Here is a 14745-nt window from a genome sequence, read left to right as displayed (position 1 = left end):
TTTTACAACTGAATAAATAACTTGCTTAGAATTTTGTTGTAATTCCGCCACTATCTTAAAAAAGACAAAATATAAGAGTCATATCAGATAGGAAAAAGGGGATTATTATAAAACTAGAGGCCTGGTGCATGAAATTTGTGCACGGTTGCAGTCCCTAGGCCTGGCAGGTGATCAAAGCATGAGCATTTGGAGTGGAAAGGCAGGTCTCAGCTGACCTATGGGCCCTGGGCAGCACCTGGGCCCCTGGGTCCCCACATGCCCCCCTCCACCTGAGTCACCGGGCCCCTGCCTGGCTCCCTCAGGGCCTCGGAGCCTGGCAGCGCCCCCGCCCCCTGCTGCCACCGCTGGTCACTGTCTGTGGGGCGATTGGATCCCCACTCGCACCCGCCTTGACCTGGCGCTGCCCCCTCACCTGCTCCACCATCCCGCTGTGGTCCTGCTCTCGTTGGGGCCCGAGGGCCAGGTGGGGCCCATGAGGGCCAGTAGCATCTCCACTGCCGCCAACTGCCAGCACTGTGACACCGACGCCTGCCATGTTCTGTGCTACCCCCCTGGTGGTCAGCACACATCATAGTGAGCTGTGGAATGCCCATCCAAAGGGACAATTTGCATATTAGGTTTTTATTATATAGGATTTAAAAATTTTTTTATTTTATCATTATTTTTCTATATGAATGCATGTTTTTTTAAAAAAATAACTTGTATAGACTTATAACACCAAGAGGTGACTTAGACCATTTTCTGGCTTAGTCTGCTGCTTTCCTTATTGCATTATAATATTAGGGAGAAAAAGAAAATTATATTTTATAGATAACTTGGTTATTGTCTACCTGAAAATACATTTGAGAATTACTTAAAAAATAAACAAGATTGCTGAATGAAATATGCATATAAATATTTAAAACATAAAACATTTATAAGAATCTATAATAATAAAAGCGTAATATGCTAATTAGACCCGACATCCTTCTGGATGACCTTCCAGACAAAGCCATGGCGGTGGGGGCTGAGTCATAGGCAGCCGCCATAGTGGTGGGGGCCAAGCCCCTTGCACAAATTTTGTGCATTGGACCTCTAGTTTTACATAAAAGAGAATTGATAGTTTTCCAAATACTAGTTAGAAAATATAATTGCAATAAAAGATTCCATTTACATTAGCAAAGGGAAATAGATTTAGCAAGAAACATGTAAAGATTATGTAAAACAACAGAATTACCATCAGGCCTGTGGTTCGAAGGGTCCTGGGTTCGATTCCAGTCAACGGCACATGCCTGGGTTGTGGGCTCAAACTCCAGTGGGGGGCATGCAGGAGGGGGCATGCAGGAGGCAGCCAATCAATGATTCTCTAATCATAGATGTTTCTATCTCCCTTTCTTTATGAAATCAATAAAAATATATATTAAAGAAAAGAAAAAAAATCATTTCATTCGATATTGTCCTCAATTTGTTGACTGTTGCCAGTTTTTTTTAAAAAATATATTTTATTGATTTTTTACAGAGAGAAAGGGAGAGAGATAGAGAGTTAGAAACATCGATGAGAGAGAAACATCGATCAGCTGCCTCCTGCACACCCCCCACTGGGGATGTGCCCGCAACCCAGGTACATGCCCTTGACCGGAATCGAACCCGGGACCCTTCAGTCCTCAGGCCGACGCTCTATCCACTGAGCCAAACCGGTTTCAGCGACTGTTGCCAGTTTTGTACCATAAACTTAAACTTTATGTATCCCTATTAAAAGAAAGTCTAGTAGTACTTTTAGATAAATTTTCTTTATTCAAAGCTTAGTCTGGCTTCACCCATTATTTCAAATCAGTTAAATCTGAAAAGGAGTGAAAATTGAGTTGTCAGCTGTTAAAAGTGTGTATATATTTTTGTGTGACACCTGTATTTGAAGATGTTTATCCTAAGGCTGTTATAACAAGGAAAATTGGAAATAATCTACATACCAGTGTGTAGGTTCTTAGAATGATGAGGTTCTGTACCCTGGAATGCCATGTAGCCTTTTTTTTTTTTCTTTTTTTTTTTTTAATATATTTTATTGATTTTTTACAGAGAGGAAGGGAGAGAGACAGAGAGCTAGAAACATCGATGAGAGAGAGACATCGATCTCCCACTGGGGATGTGCCCGCAACCCAGGCACATGCCCCCGACCGGAATCGAACCTGGGACCCCTCAGTCCGCAGGCCGACGCTCTATCCACAGAGCCAAACCGGTCTCGGCGCCATGTAGCCTTTTTATAAAACATTATACTTTTGTTTCAAACTAAAACTAAAATATCTGCATTGATATGTTGTGCATTGAAAGGGACTGAAAGGTTATGAGCTGGGATGTTCAGAGTGGTTGTTTTGTAATAGGGAAAAGTAACTTACTATTTTTTTTTTTTCAGGAAAAAAACAAATTTGTCTATGAAGGGATGGGGAAAGGGTGAAGCAAGTTTGAGGAGAACTTCCTCATCGCTTGAAAGATAGGAGCAACATGAGCTTATTTATTAGTTGGCCATATAATATATTTAGGAGGGTAGGTGTAGGAGAGAGGAGTTGTATCTTTTAAATTTTTAAATGCAAATGACCTTGTTGCTCTGAGACATCATTCTCCATCCTGCTTACTTAGGTAGGAGACTTTGATGATTTTTGGCCTTGATAGAATAGTCTTTATTTTTATAATGTTTTTTAAATTAACTCCATGAGATATAAGAAAAAGAATGGCCAAAATATAAACCCACCAAATGATGGGAAAGGAATATCAGACAAAACATTAGATTTGAGATGGATTGAAGTGTCATTTGTTTGTTCAACTCTGAAGTGGTCTCGTAAGGGATGCAGGGTGTGGTATAGGAAGAATGGGCATTCTTAGTCATCCTAAGGACCAGTCTTAAGGGTACCACTAACCAGCTGTGAGGTTTTAGATAATATTCTTAGCTTTACTGAGATTGAATTTCCTCATCTAAAAAAGGGGGATAAAAGGCCATACTTCGTTTTTAATATATTTTTATTGATTTCAGAAAGGAAGGGAGAGGGAGAGAGAGAGAGAAACATCAATGATGAGAGAGAACAATTGATTGGCTGCTTCCTATATGCCCCCCACTGGGCATCGAGCCTGCAACCCGGGCCAGTGCCCCCCACCAGAATCAAACCTGGGACCCTTCAGTCCGCAGTGGACGCTCTATTCACTGAGCCAAGCTGGCTGGGGCAAAGGCCATACTTTGGATGGTTGTCACACAGGTTAGTAATAATGCATGCAAAGTGACTGGCACATTATACTCAGTAAATGGCAGGTACTTTTATCATTATTAAGCCTGGTATAATTGATAAGGTGACGAGGATTGCTGGTGTGATTGATATCACTCTGTTTTTCTTCCTTGCATCTCTCACTGCTTTGTTACAATAATTTCTGACCATTGCAGTTAGATTTTCGTTTGTGCTTTTTATAGTTACCAGCCCCATAGGGACGTTTTGCAATTTACTTGAGCCCTGTCAGTTGAGTTTGAATAGAGTGTGACACTTAACTGTTTTGTTTTTAAATCAAAGACCTAGAATTGAGGGGCTTTGTCATATCTTGTGACTATACCATTTTTAGCATCTCAGTGAAGATCTAATGAATTGAAATCAATGTTGGAGTAAAATTGGAAGGCTTAGGCCTTTGTTGTTACATCAGGTTCACTGTTAGAATGATTGATATTTTAACCATGTGTCACAGAATGTATCCTTCCAAATGCTGTCTGTAATGGTAATACTGTATTCATTAGTATCTGTGTGGGAGTCATTCTGGGGAAATCTGACATGCGCCTGTTGACAATAGGCTATTTTGTGAAGCTGGGCGTGTTAAACAAACAACAAAGACTGATAGAATAAATTGCTAATTTCCACGTGAGAGCTAATTTTAGTTCCTATGATTTCAGATATGAGAATGAAAAAGATCTTGCCTATGTTCAGGATTATTTTAATGTCCCAGAGTGCTAAAGTGACCTAGATATTTAACTAGTAAAGTCGGGTGACTAGACTTTGTCCTACAAAAAGATTTCCAACCCTGAGTCTGTATTTTCTTAGAAGAAAATGAACACTTGTTTTTTTTTTAAAAAGTCTAAGAATCAACTCTTGATTTTTCAGCTTACTTTCCTCAATTAGACTAGCCTCTGCTTGATGTATTTTGCTTTTTGGAGATTAGCTTATTAATTGTATGCTCTAGTCCATCAAAGTGAATACATATATATATATACACATATATACATATATACACACATATATATGCATACATATATATACATATACAGAGAGAGTAGCAACTGTTTGAAGACACTAAGAAAAAATTACATTGCTGTTACTTTGCTCCAGATGTTTGATGAAGCTATGTAATAATGCTCAAGCTGCAGCACTATTTTTTTGGTGATTGCTGTCACGTGGGAAATGTTCCTGTTTGGTCTCCAACAGACTTGTCCTCCTTTCATGGAAACAAAGTACTCTGGAACCAAGGACCTGTTTTCCTTTTTTGAAATTGTTTTTTATTGTACAGACATTTTAGAGCCCTTAATGGGAAAGGACAGAAATATATTTTTCCTAACTACATTTATAATGGTAATGTTACAGACATAAAAGAAAAATGTCACAATTCTTCTACCATAAAAATCTATTTGTGTTTAAGCCCTTGTCCTTATATAGTAATTTTTGTGGTTGTAATTTTGATACAGATACAATCATAGGACTTATTTTTACCACCGCTTGATGACATTATATTATAAACATTTTCCATATAGTTACAAAACACTATTATGAAGGTGATACTATATGAAATGTATTTAGATAATATAAAAATATGAGGAGAATGAAAGTCTTCATTCCTACTCATTTACCCAACCGTTATACATACAGGGTCTTTTTTACTTTGTTTTTGTTTTATTTTTACAAGAATGTTATCATAATGTACATATATGCTTTTACTCAAACTTGTGGATTTTTGTTTTTAAATCAAGGAATCCTCTTCATACAAGAATATGTGAATCAGCCCAGTCTTATTCCTTTCAATGACTGCAGAGTATTCTCTTGTGTGGATGTATTATAACTTTTTCAATCAACTCAATATTGTTTACTTTTAGGTCATTCCTAAATTTTTTGTAATACAGAACAGATTTATTTAAGTGTTTCTCTTACTGTTGGTCTTTTTTTTCTCTATTTTCTTTTTCCCATCACCATTTTTTAAAAAAATATTTTTATTGATTTTTTACAGAGAGGAAGGGAGAGGGATAGAGAGTCAGAAACATCAATGAGAGAGAAACATCACTCAGCTGCCTCCTGCACACCGTCCACTAGGGATGTGCCTGCAACCAAGGTACATGCCCTTGACCGGAATCGACCCTGGGACCCTTCAGTCCGGGGACCCTTCAGTCCGCAGGCTGACGCTCTATCCACTGAACCAAACCGGTCAGGGCTCCCATCATCATTTATTCCCTCTATGCCAGTGGTTCTCAATCTTCCTAATGCTGCGACCCTTTAATACAGTTCCTCATGTTGTGGTGACCCCCAATTTTACACACCCTCCCCTCAGGACTTCTTCTTCTTTTTTTTTTTTTAGTTTTACTGAATTTAGGGTAAGTCATTGGGTTTTGTTAGAAAATTGATATACTGTTAACTGTATTGGAAAGCATAAGGAGGTGCTTGGATGACCAAGTTTTTTTTTCTTATCGTTTGCTCTAGCTAGCGTGGGAATCTGCGTGTAAGAGATTAATCCAGGTAGTTTATTAATATTTTGCAAGTAGGATTTTGGGTTCTTTGGTTAATTTAGGGTTATCAGTAATGGTCATTATCATTTTCATTGTTTCAGGATCTTTGCTTTTGTATGTTACTATCTAATTGCTTATTTAACCGATGGAGATGTTAATGGTTTTTGGTTTTTTTAATTCTTAAACTCAGTTGTAGAGAAGAATGAGTTGGTGGAAAACACAATAGAAGGCCATGAGTTTGGCTTTTGGTTCTGTTCAACAACCAAATATTACTACTACTATTATATTCTAATTCAGTGAAGTACTCCATCTCTGCTCTGGATCGCATATCTTTCCCTCATCTCAGGAACTTTACACAGCTCAGTATTCCTTCTCTTAAATATTTAATCCCTGTGAACTAACTTCTTCCCTTTGACTTTTTAAAAAATATATATTTTTATTCATTTCAGAGAAGAAGGGAGAGAGAGAGATAGAAACATCAATGATGAGAGAATCATTGATCGGCTGCCTCCTGCACACCCCCTATTGGGAATCAAGTCAGCAACCCAGGCATTTTTCCTGACTGGGAATTGAACCATGACCTCCTGGTTCATAGGTCGATGCTCAACCACTGAGCCACACTGGACGGGCCACAATTTTATTTAAATGCCAGTACAAAATAACATTCAGAAGTTGCGGGACAGTAAGTCAATATATGCTGCTCTTAGGTAATATTCAAATTTATTTTATAATGTTATATAGGTTAAGTTTTTCAATAGGAAAATTCTGAGATTTGACACTTTAGATTTTAAGGCTTTGAACATAGACATTATATTAGTATATACTTATGTATGTTTAGCAATGAAATTTAGAAGTAGATTAAGTCTCTATTAGAGAATAAAGAATGTGAATTTAGCCCAGGTAGCTCAGTTGGTTAGAGAGTCATCCTGAAACACCAAGGTTGTGGGTTCGATCCCAGTCAGAGCACATACAGGAGTCAACAATGAATGCATAAATAAATGGAACAAGTCTTTTTTTTTTCCTCTCTGTTTCCCTCTCTCTTCTCTTCCCTCTCTTCTCCCCCCACCCAGAATCAATCAATTAAAAATAAAAAAAAAGAATGTGAATTTATTTGAATGCTGTAGTATGATACTCAGATGTGTAAACTTTCCATGTGTAAAAATGGACTCTCATTGCTTGTTGTGTGATTTTTATTTATATGAAGTATCCACAAAAGGCAAATCTATAGAGACAAAGTACATTAGTGGTTGCCTAGATCTGAGGGTAGAAACAAGGAATGAGTTGAAAATAGGCATAAGGCTTCTTTTGGGGGCTGGTGGAAGTGTTCTAAAATTGGATTATGGGGATGGTTGCACAATTTTGTGAACATGCTAAAAATTATTGAATTGTATACTCTAGGTGAATTTTATTGTATGCAAATTGTACCTCAGTAAAGTTGCTAAAAATAGTCAAATTTTAAATTGGATGTAATATTTGTTATATTTAAGTATCGTATTCTATTTTCATTATTAAACATTTTTTCTGCTTTCTACTTTTAAGTTTAATTTTCAAAGAATGTGCTAATGTCAAATCATGTTAATTGATAATAGTAAAAATGGCCAGCATTTCTAAAATAATTAGTATGTACTGGGCATTATGCTAAATACTTTTTAAGACTATCTCTCAGCTGAAACCGGTTTGGCTCAGTGGATAGAGCGTCGGCCTGCAGACTGAAGGGTCCCGGGTTCGATTCCGGTCAAGGGCATGTGCCTTGGTTGCGGGCACATCCCCAGTGGGGAGTGTGCGGGAGGCGGCTGGTCGATGTTTCTCTCTCATCGATGTTTCTAACTCTCTATCTCTCTCCTTTCCTCTCTGTAAAAACTCAATAAAATATATTAAAAAAAAAAAGACTATCTCTCAGAAACACTATGATATATGTATCATTATCCCTATTTTACAGTCAAGGAAACATGTCCTCAACTTGTCCTAAGTCACATAGCTAGGTAAGGAGTCAGTCAGACAGGAATTGGAATAGACATTTGTCTTTTATCTTTCATGTGTGAAAATGCAGTGTCGTTGATGGGAATTTATAATGCCATTTGTAAACTGTGTGTTACACACCCTTGTGTGGATATTCTACACCAAGCATGTCAAACTCAAAGGCTAACACGGGCCAAATAAACAAGGTTTAAGTTTATGTGGGCCGCAAAAAAACAAAAGCTTCAATTTTCATAGAAACGTAGGTTTATTTTGATAGAGACATGCTGAATACAAAGGGTTGAAATAAATGAGTAATAATTAGCATAAAATAATAGAACCTTTTAATAAAAATTAATATTTTTTCTTGAACATTAACTTACCAGACACTGAATAACTGCACAAGTTAATAAGCGTAACTCAAATAAACCTATTTTTCTTGTTCTCCGAAGGCGAAATATTTCCTGTTGCGCACACCAAGTCAGTCCAAGACTGAATGACATGGCAGTTGGCTACTAAAATATTCACTGCTAGAATTAGTGGAGAGAAATGGTGCGCCTGCATGTAAGGCGCATAAGGGAAATGAATGCAACTTGATTATAGTAATCAGTCATTAGCGAACGTTGTAGTTTGTTATTAATAACTAGAAGCCCAATGCATGAAATTCATGCAAGAGCAGGCCTGCCTTCCCCTGGCTGCCTGCACCGGCTCCCCTCTAGCACCCGGGACCCTGGGCTTCCCTCTGGGCCACCAGCAGGCACCCGGGACCCGGGCTTCCCATGCAGCCCTGGCTTCATCCGGAAGGTCATCTGGAAGGATGTCCAGACTAATTATCATATTATGCTTTTATTATTATAGATAATGTATAACTGGATATTGTAAAAATTAAGTTATGAAATTTTTATTAAAACGTTTCTTACATACCATCATATTGGCTGGGCCACTAAAATATTCGTTGTGGGCCACATGTGGTCCGTGAGCCACGAGTTTGACTTGCTTGCTCTATACAGCTATTTATGTGTGATCTATTAGGAAATTCAAGTGGGTGTTCAGTATTGCCTGGCTGCCACAGAGCTTGTACAACATATTGAATCTTATTAATCTGTTTTACTTCTTTTTCTCCACCCCACAGTCTTAATTTTAAAGATCCCGAAGCAGTCAGAGCTCTGACTTGTACTCTCCTAAGGGAAGATTTTGGACTTTCTATTGATATTCCATTGGAGAGACTAATTCCCACAGTTCCCTTGAGACTCAACTATATTCATTGGGTAGAAGATCTGATTGGTCATCATGACTCTGACAAAAGTACTCTCCGAAGAGGAATTGACATAGGTATGTGGTTTCAAATTCTTCTTTTGACTACATGTAAGTCTTATAAAATTTTCAAGGTTGAATTCTTTATAAACTTCTCTTGTATTATGTGAAAGAACCTGACTATGGATATTACTGCTCTCATTTGCTACATGTGGGCTTTTCTGCCATTAATTCCTTTGAGCACCAAATAGGGAGCAAATGGGTAAGGGAGGCAAAATGAGTGAGGCTCTTGTTTTCTTAGCTTTTCAGATTACCATGTTGGTATCTGTGTCTACTGGGTACTATTTTTACTCTGAATTATTTGATATTAGTAACAGAATCTCCATATTGTGATTTTTGTGATAATGGCCAGTTGATAAAAGATTGTGTAGGTCTGAATACTTTCAAGAACCTCTTAGTTATTTGTAGAGTATTTAATCCAGAAATTAAAGATGGGGAAAATCATGAGTCAAAGTAAGATATTCTCTTAATTGCAAATATCTACAATGGAGAAAACTGTTCAGTTTGATTCATTTAGAAGAGCAAGTAGATATACAAAAGGAAATGAAGCCAAGGTATATTTAGCAATTATAAATGTATTATATGTTTGTAATGGCTAACGTTTTTATGTTTCTCCCATAACGGCATTTAAAAAATTTTTTAATCCTCACCTAGGATATTTTTTCTATTGATTTCTAGAGAGAGTGGAAGGGAGGAAGGAAGAGGGGGAAGAGAGAGAGAGAGAAACATCAATGTGAGAGAGACACATCCATTGGTTGCCTCCTGCACACACCCCTACCGGGGCTGGGGAACCTGCAACCCGAGGTACGTGCACTTGACCAGGAATTGAACCCAAGACCCTTTGGCATTTTATATTAAGGAAGAACAGTCTCAGCCATTTTAGGTCAACAAACGAGAGTGCATGACCAAAGAGATAATCTTACCTGACAATCACCTATTTTAGTACTAACTACTCCATGCATGTACTGCTTATCCACAGTGAGAGTAATTCCAAAACTATTTCCCAGAAAGAGATTTTCAACTTTTCCTTCTGAATGGCTGATTTCTACAGTGCCATTTAAAAAAATAACATACCGTGAGTCAAGAGAAAAAGACAGGTTTTTAAGAATCTCTTTTTAAAAAGATAAACAAAAAAAGAGATAGTTATATTTTAACTTGGAAAAATAATATATAGAACTTGAATATTTTAAAAAGGAAAAGGAAAGATCTGATTATATTACTAAATACTGTCAGGAACAACTAATACCTGTTTATGCGAACCATTGAAACTTATTTTACTCTTTCTTCTTTTAGTCACTACATGAGGTCCTAGGGCTGATGCTCTAGCCATCGAGCCAAAACAGCCAGGGTTGTTGTTGTGTTTTTAATTTTTAACTACACATTCACTTACCTGATTGATTAATGTCTTTCTCTACCATTAGCTTGCAAAGTGCAGAGCCTGTTACGTTTTTGCTTACTATAATAACCAAGGACTAAAAACGGTCTGTTGCTTAGTAGTAGGTATCCAGTTAATAATTCGTTGAATATTGATAAGTGATTCTTTCGACTTTAAAAAATCTGAACACCCCATTTAAGCTAAGCCCTATATAAAAATAATGGGGTTTAACAAAAGCTTCTGCCCTTTTATGTTCATGGCTGATGGGTTATAGAAAGCTTAAAAAGCTTGAGAGCCTATTTGGTACTAATTTATTTTAATTATGCCCTAAACCTAAAATAACACTTGGGGATATAGGAGGTTAATGGATTTTAGCTTTTCATAAGGGGCACTGGTGCTGAAATCACATTCATTCTAATTAGGGTTCTATATAAATTCTTCCCCCAGACTCCATCAGTTTGCTCTAATTCCATGATTATACACTTTCCATTTTTATTTATCGTTACAAGATTTTTTTACCATTTAAGAATGTCATTCAGCTTTCTGAGGGGATTAGGGTTTTAAGAATTGAGAAACTTGAGTTTTTTGGCAAAGGACAGGACTTTTACCTCGTTATCGTTGGGCAACTGAAGGAAAGTGGGTTTTTTTGTTTGTTTTTTTTGTTTTTGCTTTTAAATAAAATTTAAATATGAAGAGAGAGAGACAGTTGTGTGAGAATCAAGAGCTTGGGGATGTATGTGGTCTGAATTTTTTTTCCCTGGCAGAGATGAAAGTGCAGCTTGAAATTTCTTATTCTGCATGACTCTCTTACCACAGTGGCTAGAAGGGGTAATAACTGTGGCTTCTGAAAGGAGCTTGAGGACCCTTTACCATCCTTTCCCTCACCACATCACATGTCCCCAAGGAGGTGTTGGTCCAGAAGCATCGGGGCCTGGATGTTATTGGGTAAACATGATAGGAAGTTTAGCAATCACTATGACTGTCAAAAGAGCTTAAATGTTCTGGCCATCAGTTTTCGTGTTTTTTTACTAGACTGTTCAGAATACTTAATGAGGAAGCTGTAAGATGAGCCTGGGTTTCCTTTGGGTTAGGAGGAGTTCTAGCGTTCACTCTTTCTGTGCCAGGATGTGACCAGAGGAAAACAGGCCTGGAGTGGCTGGTATGGGCTAACTCGGGTGGGCAAACTTTTTGACTCGAGGGCCACAGTGGGTTCTTAAACTGGACCGGAGGGCTGGAACAAAAGCATGGATGGAGTGTTTGTGTGAACTAATATAAATTCAAAGTAAACATCATTACATAAAAGGGTACGGCCTTTTTTTTTCAATAGTTTTATTCATTTCAAACGGGCCGGATCCTGCCTGCGGGCCGTAGTTTGCCCACGGCTGACTTAGGCCTTTGGGAGAAACACTGGCTTTTTTTTTCTCTTTAAGATCTTATTAGCCAAGATTAGTCAGTGGTTGTAAAAGCAATATTTGAGATTAGTGTATAGTTAGAAGTTCTACATACAAATTTAGGACCAAACCCTGGGTGTCAAAGAAGTATCTTTGCCTGGAATATTTGCCTATGAATGTCCCCTTGAAATTTTGGTGATCAAGCCAGTGATTGATATGTTTTTTGTTTTTATAAGATGTATTTTTTAAAAATATATTTTTATTGATTTCAGAGAGGAAGGGCGAAGGAGAGAGAGAGAAACATCAATGATGAGAGAGAATCATTGATTGGCTGCCTCCTGCACGCCCCACACGGGGGATTGAGCTTGTAACCCTGGCATGTGCCTTGATCGGGAATCGAATCGTGACCTCTTGGTTCATAGGTTTATACTCAACAACTGAGCCATATTGGCTGGGCGATGTTTTTGATCTGGATCAAATATGTTTCCATGTCTCCACATCTAAGATATAAATTTTCTCTTTAAATTTTTTTCCCCCTTTTAATTCTGTTTTCCTTCACAGATATGTGGGGAACTAAGGGAGGGAGTTAATATAAAATTTCTATGCCTTATGTAATTTTTTTCTACTTTGGGGGAATAGGGTGTGCATTCATCTATTTTAGTTCTGTGGTGATTTAACAATTAGCATTGATTTCTTTTAAGAAAATAAAGATTTGTGTGAGATTTTAAATGGATTTTATAAAGCAAATTAAATTGTTTTGACAATTTTCAGTTAATCAATCATATATTCCTTGATCACCGGCCAGTTATACATACTTCATTTTACATACAACAAACATACAAAAGAGAGGTTAGTAAGATTTCTATCCTCTAAGAAATTTGAATCTAATTATGGGATAAGACTAACACATGAAATAACTAGTGGCCCGGTGCACGATTCATGCACATTAAAAGGAAATTAATTAGAAGAAATATTTTAATATCACTATTTGTCCTTTCTCTATAATAGAAATATCAATCAAATTCACGATCGACAATGACAGATCGAAACACACACATGCGATTCTTTATATGTATCCCGCATGTGCGAGGCAATGTTTATTTTTAAATTGCCATTGCGTGTCATATGTACTGGCCGGTTGAATGATCAGATGGACGGATGGTTGGTTACTTAGCCTTTTATATTTATAGACTAGAGAACCCAGAAGCCACTGTCGAGGCTATAAGAATTCTAAGAATGGTGTTTTTGATTATTATTCTCTCCCTCAGGTATATGCAATGTGTTTTGAATTTTTATTTTACTAGGTACTGGAGCATCCTGCATCTATCCTTTACTTGGAAGTACCTTAAATGGCTGGTATTTTCTTGCAACAGAAGTAGATGATATGTGCTTCAACTATGCAAAGAAAAATGTGGAACAGAATAACTTATCTGATCTTATAAAAGGTTAGCTCTACAGAATAAATATTCCTTTTAAGCTTTATTTTATTAACCTGTTTTTCTAATTTAACACATCTCATTCTTTTGCTTTAATATACAAACTTTGGTAATTTAAAAAATCTGGTACATTGTACTTGAATTTACTGTTTTGTTATCAGAATTAATTCAGAAGGAGGTATAGTAAATACAATCAAGCCTTGTAATCTGTGGATTCTGTATTTGTGAATTCCCTACCTGCTAAAATTTGCCTACATGGGGTTATTTTTAACTCCAAAATCAATACTTGTGGTTTGGTGGTTATCCATAGACATGTGCAGAGCAGCAAAAAATTTGAGTCACCCAACATGCATGTTCCCAGCTGAAGTTGAACAAGGTGATGCTCTGAGTTTCAGCTCTCAGACTGTAAACAAGTGTCCTTTTCATGGTCTGTTCAGTACCATTTTCTTTGCACTTTTGTGCTTTTTCTTGGTGATTTTATTGTTTAAAATGGCCCCTAAACATAGTGCTTAAGTCAGTGGTTCTCAACCTTCTGGCCCTTTAAATACAATACAGTTCCTCATGTTGTGACCCAACCATAAAATTACTTTCGTTGCTACTTCGTAACTGTAATGTTGCTACTGTTATGAATCGTAATGTAAATATCTGATATGCAGGATGGTCTTAGGCGACCCCTGTGAAAGGGTCGTTCGACCGCCAAAGGAGTCACGACCCACAGGTTGAGAACCGCTGGCTTAAATGCTATCTAGTGTTCCTGAGTGCAAGAAGGCTGTGATATGCCTTGCAGAGAAAATATGTGTGGTTGATAAGCTTCATTCAGACATGAGTTATAGTGCTATTGACCATGAGTTCAGTGTTAATGAATCAACAATATATATTAAATAAAGTACCTTTAAACAGAAACATAAAATAGGATATGTATTGATTGGTTGATGAAAATGTTGGACCTAACCTACCCTGTATTTCTCCCCAGAGCCAATAGTTCAGTATTCACTAATTCAGTGGTTATGATGGCTTTATAGAACATAAATATATATTCAGATACTGCAAATAATAGAATCAACTGTTAATGAAGTAGCCTGTTAACCAAGATTTTATTTATTTTTTAAAAATATTTTTATTGATTTTAAAGAAGAATGGAGAGAGAGAGAGAGAGAAACATCAATGATGAGAATCATTGACCGGCTGCCTCCTACATGCCCCCTACTGGGGACCAACTTCAAAACCTGGCCTGTGCCATGACCGGGAATAGAACTGTGACTCTGGTTCATAGGTCAATGCTCAAACATTGAGCCACACCAGCCGGGTGTTTTTTATTTTGTTTTATTTGTTTTAAATATCTATATATATATATGCCGTATTTGCCGGCGTATAAGATGACTGGGCGTATAAGACGACCCCCTAACATTTCCACTCAAAATACAGAGTTTGTTATATACTCGCCGTATAAGACTACCCCCCTCTTCCGCACACCTTCCACACACCAAATAAAAGGTAAAACAATATCAGATTTGATTTTAACATTTTAATTTATATTCAAATGCTTATGACATGCAGGCA

General features: G+C 37.3%; 1 protein-coding gene across 1 annotated transcript in view; it reads left to right on the top strand.

The window, feature by feature from the left end:
• Positions 1-14745, top strand: part of METTL16 (methyltransferase like 16) — a 74003-nt gene that overhangs the window by 16483 nt on the left and 42775 nt on the right. Inside the window, exons 3-4 of the mRNA XM_006768103.2 lie at positions 8802-9001; positions 13054-13194. Coding sequence (XP_006768166.1) covers positions 8802-9001; positions 13054-13194 — 341 coding nt within the window. The remainder of the gene's footprint in view (positions 1-8801; positions 9002-13053; positions 13195-14745) is intronic.

The sequence above is a fragment of the Myotis davidii genome, unplaced genomic scaffold, assembly GCF_000327345.1.
Source record: "Myotis davidii unplaced genomic scaffold, ASM32734v1 scaffold363, whole genome shotgun sequence".
NCBI classification, from domain to species: Eukaryota; Metazoa; Chordata; class Mammalia; order Chiroptera; family Vespertilionidae; genus Myotis; species Myotis davidii.
Note: the sequence above shows the minus strand (reverse complement) of the source record. Positions and strands in the feature narration are given on the sequence as shown.